The sequence below is a fragment of the Tupaia chinensis genome, unplaced genomic scaffold, assembly GCF_000334495.1.
Source record: "Tupaia chinensis unplaced genomic scaffold, TupChi_1.0 Scaffold000037_5, whole genome shotgun sequence".
NCBI classification, from domain to species: domain Eukaryota; kingdom Metazoa; phylum Chordata; class Mammalia; order Scandentia; family Tupaiidae; genus Tupaia; species Tupaia belangeri.
The window spans coordinates 217,081-230,858 of NW_006159488.1; the positions used below are offsets into that span (position 1 = coordinate 217,081).

General features: G+C 37.0%; 1 protein-coding gene and 1 pseudogene across 2 annotated transcripts in view; one reads left to right on the top strand and one right to left on the bottom strand.

Moving 5' to 3' along the window:
• LRCH1 (leucine rich repeats and calponin homology domain containing 1) overlaps positions 1–13,778 on the top strand; it is a 218,159-nt gene that overhangs the window by 174,717 nt on the left and 29,664 nt on the right. Inside the window, exons 16-17 of one of the 2 annotated variants that reach the window (XM_006140643.3) lie at positions 2,446–2,550; positions 11,006–11,115. In XM_006140643.3, coding sequence (XP_006140705.1) covers positions 2,446–2,550; positions 11,006–11,115 — 215 coding nt within the window. The remainder of the gene's footprint in view (positions 1–2,445; positions 2,551–11,005; positions 11,116–13,778) is intronic. The other variant, XM_006140644.3, reaches the window with a different exon arrangement.
• Positions 4,884–6,053, bottom strand: LOC102488156 (ATP synthase subunit d, mitochondrial pseudogene; annotated as a pseudogene).

Below are 13,778 nucleotides of genomic sequence, written 5' to 3' on the forward strand. Positions count from 1 at the left end.
AGTATTCTTAGGTTTTCAAGAAAATATTCTGTAAACAGAATTATAGTAGACATTACAGTAGACAGTAGTATTATTTACACACATGCATCCTTTGAAAAAAAGGTATCCATAGGGAAGAAAAGATTATTTAATAATCAGTGTTAAAACAGTTTATTATTTAAAACAGTTTTTTATTCATAGAGCAAGCTAATTGATGAGTAACACATAGTCAGGTATGATGGTTTCCTAGCAGTTTGAATGGACGTTAAGAGAAGAGCCATTTGAGAAAATCCTTGATCATGGCAAGAGTTAGCGGATGTTTAATGAGGAACCAAACTGTGCATAATATCAGCTTCAAATGGTTGGCCTTCTCATGTATGGAACTAAACCTATGTGACCAGATCCAGGCTGGGGGCCTTTCACCTGGCTCCCACTTTCATGGCCTCAGGTGTGACCTAGGAGGAATGGAGGTCAGTCCAGGCATACCTTATCCACGCTTCTGGTGGTGACACATCAGGAAATTTACCTCTACACACCAATGTCCTCGTACTGGGTTGCAGACTTCCTCTTAGTCATTATAGGCAGTTTTACATAATTTTAAAATATTTAGGGACCAGCAGATGACATAATGGTTACGTTGCTGGACTCCCACATGGCCAACTGTGGTTCAAGTTGGCCAGAGGCTTAAAACTCAGGCCCAGTACATGTGAGTGCATGCCCAAGATTTCAACAGAAGAATGGAGGAGAAGGGATTGCCATCCCTCCTGGGGGGTGATTCCTCGCTTTCTTTCTCTCTGCCTTTTTCTGTCTTTCCAGCGAGTGCACACGCCCTATAGCAAGAGTCTCTTTTAAAAAAGAAAAACTTCGTAATTGAATGGCTTTCCAAAGAAGGATATATCTTTAACTGTGCAACATTGCAGTAAAATTTTAAAATTGTTTCAGAGACGTTTTTATTCCTTGTATGGAGTCCCAATTCAGCAAAGTTAGAGTTTACATATATTGGCACTGGTAAACCATTTCAGTCTTCATAGTGGTAAAAAATAAATATAGTATTCATGTTGAATAGTAGGAGACAAAGATAGTTTTCTCTACATGCTCCCAAGCATTCTATAATGCTGACTCACCTATGTGGGAATTGTTCTAGTTAAAGTTTTATGGAGTCTGGTTGTTGTAAATAATGCTGATTTATCCTCATGGACATCAAGTAGCACATTGGAACTTGATAAAATTAGTGTTACATATTAGAATTTTTTTCATTTTATTTAGCAACTTTTAAATATTACAATATATATTATTTACATTTTATGGAAAATAACACACACATTGTCTCAGAGATTCTATGATTTAAAAAAGAAACCATTTTTTAATTGAGTTGCTTTGGAATGTTTAAAGCCAAATGATTTTTATTTTAAAATTAAGTATGTGGACTTACGTGATTTGTGTGTTATTAATAGAAACAGACTAACCAAATTAGCAACTTGAAATAAGAACTTAGATTGTTAAAGTTAGCTGACAGTTTTCTTCAAAAGAAACTTTTTATCTTCTGTGATTCTTCCCAAAGAAAGACAACCATATGTACCCAAATATTTACTTCTAGAACTTTATCTATTCATATTACTGACCCTGCCTTGTGGTAAAAAAAAAAAAAAAAAAAAAAAGTATATGTGTATTTTCTAAATAAGAAATTAGTATGTGGTATTTAGTACAAAAATTTCATAAATTACCAACTCAAAAGTTCTTGAAATTGATTGACATCCATTGGTTCATTGGTAAATAGACTCCAATAGTGTCCAAAATTACTGTGTTGTTTTTATCTTTTGCTGAGAAATATTGAAAATACTATTGAGAGGTATGTCAAGGATTGAGGAGTTGGCTAGATCAAGCTATAAATAAAGCATGCAGTATACTTTCAGATGTCTTTTAAAAATATTACATTCCTCTGGGTAAAAAAAAATAGTAATGGTAAGCAATTTATAATAGTTTTATTTCTCAATATAGATATATTTATACATATTAAATTTTGCCCTATGTGACCAAAATGTTTGTGTGTATCATATTTGCTAAGATCTTTAGTCTGGTAGAAAGTCTTTGAGAAAGGTATCTGGTAGACCTTTTGCTTTTTATCTGTATAACCTGTGGGGACTCTTTCTTCCTGAAAAAAAAACTGCTGACATGGTTCATTAGTACTCTAAGTCTGTGGGCTTGCAGAACTGTTAAGATTAACGATATTAACTGCATGCAATGTATATGATTAATGAGTACTAACACTCAGTTTTTATCATTCTTTTTATTCCATGCACCATCTTTCATTCTCCTATATTGTACATTTGAAATGAAATCCCATATAAATGAAACTCACTTCATTTTCATACAAACCTTATGCCATTTGTGAAATGCTGCTGCCCCTTTGGTTTTTCCTGATCCTTGTGCAACTATTCGCGGACTGGCTCTCTCGCTCTCCTGCAGACCCAGCCCTCATTCTTCCTCCTATCTCCTTCAACAAACTTACACAGGCACAAACATGGGACAACTCTAGCTACAGTGTTCCATCTGAAGGAGACAGTGACAATGGTAGGTGGCTTTGTACCTATTCTTCAATGTTCTCATTAATAAGCCAGTGAATATGCTGAGCATTCATTTCTGCACAGCTGAAGATAAGAGTATATGCACCTGCATGCTTGATACAAAAAAAAAAAACCAAGCCTAGAAAGCGAAGTCCAGAGATGTGCATGTGGATTGTTGTCTAGCAGTTTGTCAAGCTCTAGTTTAATTATCTCGCATATTCTGAATTTTGGGAGGACTTTATAATACTTTCTATCTTTTCTGCGTGGGTTTTGTGATTGGTTTGCTCGTTTACAGAGGTTTGGGGTTTGCACATTTGGATTATCTCTGCTTGCTTCTGCATCTGAACTAAATGCTTTTAGAGTTTGATCTTTTATGATCTATGCTTACTGTATGAGATTTTTAAGGTAATTAAAGCATACCATTGCTGATCCTTGAGTGTTGCACTGAAAATAATGTTAGCGTTGAAAGACTTCTAAAAATGAAATCACTTGCCTTCTCCTTTTTTATTTCTAATTATTTGCACATTTTGACTTTTGATATCTTCCCTACAATACTCACTTGGTCTGAGAATCAAGTGTAAGTAAAAATTAAAAAGCATCCAAAAGGAATACTGATATGGATAATTTTTAATTTGTGCCATTAAATATAAAATAGCCTAGGAGATGAAAATAAAATAATTGTTTAGATCTACATATCATATAATATGAGCCTGCATTCTAGTCTGATGTGAGTTTAGATTTTAAGCATTTTACTTTAAAATACAAAGTGGTAGAAGTAATGTCAAATGAAATAAGTGTGTGATTTATAGGGAAAGGAAGTGAGATGTGAAGTTTAATCACAATGCAAATACAATAGAAAGATATGTTTTTCTGATAATACTTTTCGTTTTTTTGCCTAAGTATTTTATTTGTAATACTTGGAAAATATGTATTTAAAACACTAAGATTTCTGGGGACTAGCAGTTAGCGTAATGTTTATGTCGCTGGACTCCCATGTAGTCAACCGCGGTTCGAGTCCCGGACGCGGTGGCTTAACCTCACGCCGGGCACATGTGCATGCGTGCCCAAGATCCCAAGAGGAGAATGGAGGAGAAGGGATTGCGGTGTGGCCATCCCCACTGGGGGTTGATTTCTGACTTTGTGTCTCTCTGTCTCTGTCTGTCTGGAGAGCGCACGTGCCCTATAGCAAAAACCTCTCAAAACAAACAAACAAAAAAAACCACTATGATTTCTGGTTAAAATTGAACCCAAAATGCTTTTACAATTTCATTATGTAGAAGGCTCATGTAACTTCAGCAGATTATTTACAAAAGGAATTCTATTCTTTTGTGGATTTCTAAATTTTTAACTAAAAATAACTATGATTTATAAACAGTAATGAAATAATAGTCCCTCTTTGCATCATCCTCTTTTCAGTTCTAGAAGTTGAAGAGGGCTAAATGGGAACTTTCTTAATAAACTGTCCCATTACTTAAAAATAAATGTAATTTAAAAGAAGGGGAGGCAGTTTTTTGTTTTTCAGAAAGTGTGGCTATTTATGGACCTGTGTGGTTTAAAGGAAGTACAGCCTAGAATGAAAGATTTATGTGTGATTTGCTATTTCCTTAGGGATGATATCTGAAACCAGAGGACTTTTGTAAAGCTGACAATGAATTCTGTAGCACAATTTCTATCCTTCTAGAGGAACCACTTAAAATCAGAAAGGTGAAGTGAGCTTTCTAGGTCATATTGCTAGATAGAAGCAGGTGAGGCCACACTCAGGTTCCTAATTCTTGACTTTTCTCTCTATCATGTCTGCATTCATCCTACAGATTTTATCAGGGACACGATGTCCACAGTACTAAGGCAGGTTGCCTTCACTTAGTAAAAATCCTGGGACTTTCACAGAAAGCAGTCATTGTGAAGATCCTTCTAAAAATAAAATAACCTTGCAATAGTTATTTGGCACTTTTTATTTTTTAATGAAAGAAAATTCCAGGAATTCATGTGTAGCTGTTATGCTGTACCTTAATGATATAAAAGGATTGTTTTCTGTTTTCATCAGGCTCAGTCGATTATGTCAGACATTCAGTGGTGTCATTTCCCCTATTTACAATTTGACTATAATATGCCCTGGACAGCAGATAATGATCTAGGCAGAAATATTCTTTAAAAATATTTGTACAGTTCCTGGACCTGATCTTTCATGTGTGTTTTCTCATCATGCTGAATGTTACCTTGTGATATAAATGCATTTCTAATACATTTTAAAATTATTACTGTCTTGCCTTATACAAGCCCTTTTTATTTAAATTTTTCCAAAAGTTTATTTTATTTTAAATTTCCTATTGTCTCTAACCCTTATCCTTGAAAGAAAAATTTTTGAATGATAAAAGGACTATAGAAGGTCCTTGGCAGTTTGAATTCCAATAATCCCCAAAGTTCTGCCTTCTGAGATGGAAGGAGGAGCCTTAGAGAGGTTTGTAATTCTGCCCACCCCTGGAACTGGATGAGGTTCTGCTCCGTTTGTTCTTAACCTTGAAACTTTTCTGCCTTTTCCATTGCTTTTGAGCCCTATCTCTACTCTGACTCTTCCCTTTATCCTTTCACGTTGAAGTTAACTTTTCCTATCTTCTTTTGAAGTCATTTCTATTTCTTCATTTGTGATGAATTGGAAAGTGCTAGTTCATACTTATTTAAAATTGACCTTTATCTAGAGAATGAAAAAAAAATATTCGTTTGGATGGCGTGAGCCAGTTTACAGACATTTTTTATGAACTTTCTATAATAATCTTGCACTAAGATACTATTTTCTCCATTACAAAGATGAGGGAACTGTGAGGATGTGGATGATATTTCAGTGGTTCTCAACTCTGGCTTCAAATCGAAATTGCCTAGGCCCAGTATTTTTTTTTTTCCTATGTTATTACTTTTATTTTTAATGTCCAGAGTTTGTAAGACAAGGGCCAGAGCTTCCTTCTGGACACAAAAGTTTTCTAAATTCTTAATTGGCTGGTGAGGCCAATAGGGGTACTTCTTGTCTAATGTGGTTTCTGGGAAGACTTCATTCAAGTCCTCAATGGTCATCTGATCAAATGGAATTATGTTCTTCATCTTCTCCAGCTGTTTCTGATCTTCTTCAATCCTGGCCTTTGAGAAGGACACAAATTCAGCACAATTTCTGAGGTCTTCCTTTTCTTCAGCCTCCGCTGGGACAGTATATTTATCCTCTGGCCCAGGAACTTTCAGGGCATTAAACCTCTTCTCAGAATCATCCACGAAACCTGCCTTGGCCACACTGGCCTTGTAGTAAGCCCAGTCAGTAGCTGGCAGATTCTCAAGTAGGGTAGCCATCCTGGAGGTAAGGGTCTCATCCCATGTTTTCAGGGAGTTTGCAGTAGCCTTTTGGTTTTGGGATATTATTTCCCCAAAAGCTACCCAGTCAATAGTTTTTAGGGCAAGTTTTCGCTCGGCCATCTTGCAATTCTTCACCAACTCCAACAGTACACAGTCTAGGCCCAGATTGAGAGCTGCTAATTTATTTGGTGTGTCACTGAATGTAAGCACTGACAATTTTACTACTTTTTCTGTGCTGTCATATAGTATGCGAGTAGGTTTGAAAGCCACTACAGCTGCTGTGTTGTTGATTAAGTTGCCTAAGAAAATAGATAAAAAAAAAATCAGGATTTTGAGGGCAGAGAATATATCTAATTCATTTTGGGGCAACAGAAGGGAATGGATGAATGAAGTAGCTAATTTCTATTTCACAGTGGCCTAAATTTTGTTTTTTTTTTTTTCAAAGCCACCATTTTAGCCCTTGAATGTGTATGTCTTAAATGTCATGCCTCATCCTGGTTTTTAACTTCCAAGGAGAAACTGAGAGCTAAATTTCAAAAGCTCATGATTCCACAGAGAAGAAATCTGTCATTGAACTAAATGTGGGTAATAAAGTTTATGAGTATAGACTGAGAGATCAGCAGATGGCTTAATGGTTATGTTGTTGTACTCCTATATAGCCAACCATGGTTCAAGTCCCAGACCCAGTGGCCTGAAACCCATGCCAGGGGTTTATGCATGCGTGCCCAAGACCCTGAGAGGAGAGTGGAGGAGAAGGGATTGCAGCATCCCCATCCACTCTGGGGGTTGATTTCTTGCTTTCTTCTCTCTGTATCTGTTTCTCTGGTGAGGGCATGCTCCCTATAGTAAAAATCTCTTAAAAAAAGAATATAGACTGAAAAATTTTATATGGAATGCATTTCATGTAATAATTAAATTATAATATGCATCTGGGGCAATTTTTAAAGTAGTGGGCTTTCTTTGCTTAACTGAAAGATGTTCCACAACAATTAAAGAAGACAGACACAATCTCTGCTTCCTTGACATGTGTATTTCAGAGTCTATTGCATTCAGACCTAGAACCTAAACTTAGGAGATGTTTTCATGAAAAATTTAGATGATTGAATTATCAGGACAGGATAACACTGCAAAAACATTCCCCCCTACACACAATAGAACACTCAAAGAAAAAGTAGTTTTTGATACACTTGTTTCATTTATTTATTCAATAAATTAGCCTACCCCATTCCCTGCTTTGTGGAACAGAGGTACACATTGAAAATAGGCACATATTTTTACATATTTTTAACAAAAAGAAATATAACTGCACTAGAAGATAGAAAGTGATAAGCATCATGCGGGAGACCCAGATAAAGAATTCTGTATATTTTTGTTTTTTTGGTTTTTTTTTTTTTTTTTTTTTTTTTTTTTTTTGGGCTTTTGGCCCCCACCACTCACCAGGAAGACAGAGAGAGACAGAGAGACAGAAAGTGAGAAATAACCCCCCAGGGAGGACGGCCACGCTGCAATCCCTTCTTCTCCACTCTCCTCTCGGGATCTTGGGCATGCACAAATATGCACCCGGCATGAGTTTAAGCCACCGGGTCCGGGACTTGAACTGCAGTCGACTACATGGGAGTCCAGCAACATAGCATTACGCTAACTACTGGTCCCAAGAATTCTGTATATTCATAGGAGGCTGAGATTACTCCAGTCTTGGGGATGAGGCTGGGGAGGAGAGTGAAAAAAAAAGTAGAGATAATGGAAAAATCAGTGGAATTTGACCTGTACCTGCAAGGATGAATTTGATATTCTCCATTAGTATGTTCATCATCCCCTGCAGGGACCATGCTTAGACATTTTTCTCTTCTGCTAAATAAATTACGTATATGAGCAAATCTTTTTTTCTATTCTTTTGATATTATTTATTTAATATACAGGAATTTAACTGTAAGTTTATTAAGCAGGACTCAATTCTTCCCTTCTTCAATCACCTACCCCCTTTCCTCTTCACACACACACACACACACACACACAGAGAGAGAGAGAGAGAGAGAGAGAGAGAGAGATACAGCCATTCACACTGATCTCTTGCTCTTTTTTCTTCTTACTTACACTGAAATTGTCATGGGGATGGGGGTATTTGATTTGAAAAATAGATGCTCACAGTGGAGCTACTTTTTTTTTCTTCATATTTTCCAGAGAGAGGACAAGAGAGAAAAAGCACCACCCGATTAATTAGGTGTGGTCATGCACAATCCCTTCTCTTCCATTTCCCTGTCTTATTGGGATTTATAGAGCACACGTGCATATGCGCCTGACGTGCTTTCTGAGCCCCTGTGCTGCAACTCAACTGCACGGTCAGCCATGTGGGATCTGACCCCAAATGCACAGCACTTAATTGCTAGGCTACCAGTCTGGGCTACTTCTTAATATTGTCTTGTAGCACCCAGTTAAACTATTATTCCCTGAATTGAGGAAGGAGTTCTTGAAATTTAGAGGTGTAAAACTAAGGAGAACCAGAGTAATTCTTTCATTGATCAGTTTTCTGAAGCCTTGGCCTAGGCTGGTTACTAGATTTATTATTGAAATCTGACTTGAAAGAATAAAAAACAAAAGAAAACAGAAAATGCTCTGTATAATCCTTAATGGTCCCAGTAAAAATCATTCTGCCATATCAAATCCAGCAAGACAAGCAAGCACCTATGGGCTGAAAAGATTTATTATGAGCCTACAGAAATTGTTTTAAATTCTCATATGTTACGTATTAACGAATACATTTAGATAATTAGTAGTATAGTCATAATTTTTAGTAATTTTATGTACATTTGAAGTATTCATTTCAAAAACCCATAGTTCAGATAGTTTTTTTAAACACTTTTTGATCACTTAACATTTATAGAGCAAATACCTAAGCATATATGTTGTATTTTTTAAGACACACAGGAATTTAAAATGAAAAATCATGCCAAGAAATTAAAAGGCAGACACCATTGCATTATCCTAATAGTTCACATAGTGCTCTAATAAGACGTAGATACTTGAATTGTGTGCTGTTAAACAAAAGCTCATGGTTCATTTAACTTCCTGATAGTTTCATATTCAGAATGAAATCTGCCAGTAAAAACATATTGAAATTATTAAACATGCTGTATAAAATAAGATTACCTCCAGAAAAAAAAAAAAAAAAAAAAGGAAAATCTCCAAAGAAAATATTAGATTGGTTTAAACGGTGTTGAGGCGCCCCTTGCTGGCCTGCATGTGTATTACCCAATTCTGTCCACATTCCTTGACTTTTTTGGTAAATTTGTCTGACTTATTTTCACCTGGGCTGTGGATTATTTCTAGATTTTTACATTTGAATATAGTTCTCTTCCAGGTGCTGTGCCTACATGGGCAGATTGTTTTGGACAAGATGGTGTAAAGGCAATTTAATGCATTCTCCACTTTCTTCCACACTCCTTAGTTTGTCAAACATGTCCTCATTTCTCTTTGCGCCATGAACTTTTTCTCTCTCTGCCTGATCACTCGGTCCTCCCTTCGCTGCCCTTGGCTTTACTGTTTGAGTACTTGGTCTCACTTCCTGGGTTTGGTGTTTGCCGGCCTTGATGGCAGCCCTTCTGTGACACGCCTTTGCCTCTCTTTGCCTGTGATTTCCCTCATGGCTTCCAGCAGGGCCTTCAGGCTTCAGGCTGACTTCTCTCTGTACATTAGATTGTTCTCTTTCTCCACAAATTAAGTCAAGGATTTAAGATGTGTCAATTTTTTACTCTTCCACAGAGCATCAGAACACTGATTCAAATATTCTAGCGCTGCTCTAGAAAGAAAATACTGAGATTTGAAAAATGTAATGCATGTTCAAAGGTACCAAGTGAGATTAAAATGGTGTAGTTAAGGAAGCACAGAATATTTGAATATATGGAATGGATTTAGGTCTTTTTAATAGACATGTTATACTTGTAAACTGTATCTGATTTTTTAAAAATTCAATACATTGGAATAGCTTTAAAAGTGGCCCATGTGAAATGTTAGTCAGGGTAGAATAAAAGTTACCTACTCTTCTTATTCTACATTGTTTAAATTATAGTGATTGAAACTACTACAACGGCAGTATGCCCGTGCAGTCTTCTATGTGGTTTCTAAACTTGGAGTCCTCTGCCCCAAATTTCCTTCAGTCTGTCCAGCTCCATCGGAAGCTCTATGGAACAGTGGGAGTCAAAAACAAGTCAACAGTTCTCTGGTCCCTCTTGTATGTGTGGAAAGTTGACAGTCTCGGATATAAATTTGTATAAAGAAAAACATTCAGATTTAAATTTGTCCTCGATTTTGTAGCATACAAATTAATGGAAACCCTTGACATCATCAGTCTTCGATATTTAGAGTATGTTTAATCTTGTTGACTGGTCTTTAAAAGATGCTCTCCTTCAAAAGATAAGAAAGTACGTTTTTCTCAGCTCCTTTCAGAGAGCCCCTGCTGTTAGTTACTAATCTTGGAGGCTGTATTTTTAGGGACCTGAAGCTAACAAGGATCTCTTAAGCAGTCTCTAATCTTTCCAACCTTTCCAAAAGGAGTCTGTGCCCCTCTCTAAAGAGCTAACTCTTTGGCTATCCTGTCAGTGATGTGATAGAAAGCAGAGTGTTTTCACTCCATACTCAAAGAGATAGTCCTGTGTAGCTTCACTCAGTCCTTAATGTGGGCTTATGAAAGACTTTATGCCAACAAAAATATTAACCTAAACGTATTATTAACATATAAAGCAATTCTAGATTCTTTTTATTTCAAAAAAAATTATCTAAATTTGATTAAAGGATCATGAAAGTAAGTTAAAATTTAGAATGAAAACAGTGGCAGGGGGGACGAGACAGATAGCTGGAAGGTTCTAACAATGATTGGAGCCCTTCCCTGGATTCAGTTTATTATCACCAAAAAATCCAGTTTATTGGATCCACACAACCCAGTGTAATTAAACATCTAATCTCCTTTAGAGTATTCTAATCAAGCTTTCTCTGTGAAGTTGGAATTTCTTTGTTTCCGTGATCTGTACATGACTTATCTGGGCTAAATAAACTAACTTGAACAGGAATAGCTTTATGTGGCAACTTGTGCAAGGCACTTTTTTCAAGCCTTTTTTTTCTTTCTATTCTAGTGTTTCTAAGACCTCAGAGAAATTTGGAATCTATAGACCCACAGTTTACAATTCGGAGGAAAATGGAACAGATGAGAGAAGAAAAAGAACTGGTGGAACAACTCCGTGAGGTACACAAGAAATGTCACATAGCTATGGAATACTTTTTGGAACCTAAGCAGAATTCTCTATTTTTTTTTTTTTTTTCGAAAAATAGACTTTGAAGTATTGCAAACAATCCTAGTTACAAATCAAGCTAGGTTACTATGCACCAACTGATGGCCAATGGACAAGTCACTTAACTACTCTGAGTTTTTCAGTTTCTTTGTGTACTAAAATATAGTCCCAAGTTACCTTAGTGAGGTTTTGTGAAGACTATATGAGACAATGTAAGTAGAAAAAATTAATGCCTATGTATATAGGTGTGTTTTAAATAATGCATTCATTTATTCACATAATAATACTCCATTAATTTGAAAATGTTTATAAACATTCTTACTTTGCACCCCAAATTGGTCAGAGCTTTTAAAATCAATCAGTTAGTAGGCAGACCATTTGTGTTCCTACCAAGAATGAAGACTTGTGCTGGGTCGGGAACCAGCAGTTAGCGTAATGGCTATGTCACTGGACTCCCACGTAGTCGACCGGGGTTTGCGTCCTGGACCTGGTGGCTTAAAACTCATGCCAGGTGTGTGTGCATGCGTGCCCAAGATCCCGAGAGGAGAATGGAGGAGAAGGGATTGTGGCGTGACCATCCCCCCCAGGGGGTGATTTCTCGCTTTCTGTCTCTCTGTCTCTGTCTGGCGAGCGCACGTGCCCTATAGCGAAAACCTCTCCAAAAAAAAAAAAAAAAGACTTGTGCTGGGTCCAAAAGAGACTTTAAGCTTGGTGTTGGTAGAGACCATGCCTATCTTATTCTTTGTTGTATTTCTTGATTCCTGGTAGATACTCTATAGGTATATGTCTGTCCTCACAATCTTTGTATCTAATTAGAAAGAGTACATAAATATGTGGAAGGTTAAATTGCAATACAAGGGTCAGTCATTACAGAGGAAGACATTGGTATTAGTTATTAAAGGCAGCACATTATGAATTCCTACATCAGTTAGCTACCTACTAGAAGACTATTAAAAAAACTCCTTGAAGGAGGGACCGAGGAGTGGGTCAGTGGTAACTCAGCTGGACCCACAGTGGGAAGGTCTTAGGCTTGTATCACTTGGAAAGTGAATTTTCAGAGATATTTGGAAATACAGTCAGAAACTGGATTATGCCTATCAAAAAGTAATGTCTTATAATTTTATCTTAAACGTGGCTCATGCTGATCATTGATGTTTTAATTTAGCAATATAAAATTAAAAACGGAAAGAGTATCTAGATAAAATAAGTGTTTACACACAGACCAGTTTTGTAAAAGATTTATGTAATGCTATTATATGAACTAAGTTTGCAGTTACTGCAAATTATCCTTTTATAGGCTAGTATCCAGTTCAAAGGACTTTCTTTTGCAAAGCAGAAACTTTTATTTGAGGTATTATTCTTCTATTTCCACTACTAAGAAGATGGAATAGACATAGTTTTCCCTATTTCTCCCACCAAGTACATTTAAACTCCCTAGGCACTCTACTTACAACAAATGTGAGAACACTCTGAGAGGAAAAGGGAGGCCGGATGGTGGTGCAGTAGTAACGTACAATGCCCTACAAGGCTGACCCACATGGAAGGGTTCTGGATTTAAGTCCAGAGACCCTGAGTATGTGGCCTTGGCCTTCCCCATGATCTAGGGTTGGCTAAAGCTGAGGGTGGGTTGTGGCATCAATACCCTATTGGGGCTTCTTCTCTCTCTTTCTGAAGAAATAAACTTTGAGGGGAAAAAAACAGTAAAAAAAAAAAAAAAAAAAAAAAGTCAGGTTGGAAAGGGTCCTTGGACCTTGAGGAATAATATGGTGGTGAGCTTCATGGATTTTCTTTTAGCCTCTAATACCTCAGATGTGCAGCTGAAGTAGCTGGAAACCTGGGAACACTAATGGGACCCTCAATAAAAATCTTCTCTCTCTAGCCAGATGACTAAGAAAGGGGTGATCTAAGAAGACAGAAAATGTTTAGACAATGTATGTTCTACTCCAGCTAAATACTAAAGAAAAATCCTTGGTCCCACCCTCACCCATGTCAGCAAAGGACAATCGGGAGGCTAGAATTTTATTCCCAAGGAGGTGGCATTAGAGAAGGCCAAGTCAAAAGCCATAAATTTCATTTCCACCAGTTAGTAAGGTGCCTCATGTACTCTCAAAGTGTCAGTGGAGACCACTGTAGAGCTTGGATTTCCATACCATCCAGCACCTTGTCCCCGACCCCTGGCCAACTGAGACCAAGTGGGAAACCTAGACTTCTACATTCATCTAGCAGTAACAAGATGGCAGCCCTTTTCCCCTGCTGTAACAATGTAAAAAATAAGTAAATAAAAGAAAGAATTAAAAAGAAAAGCCAGCTAAGGCAGATTTAAATAGGACCCAGAATCTCATAACATATAAAAATGTCCAGGTTTCTATTACAAGTCACTTATCATACAAAGAACCAGGAAGACCTCAAACTCAGAAAAAAGACAATCCAGAAATGACAACACTGATATGGCAGAGATGTTAAATTATCTGCCAAATATTATAAAGCAGCTATGATGAAAATACTTTAACGAGCAATTACAAACATGGTTGAAGGAAAGGAAAAGAACACCTCAGCAAAGAACTAGGGAATCTCAGCAAAGATGTAGGAGATGGGCTTGTGTCATGGCCTGATGGTT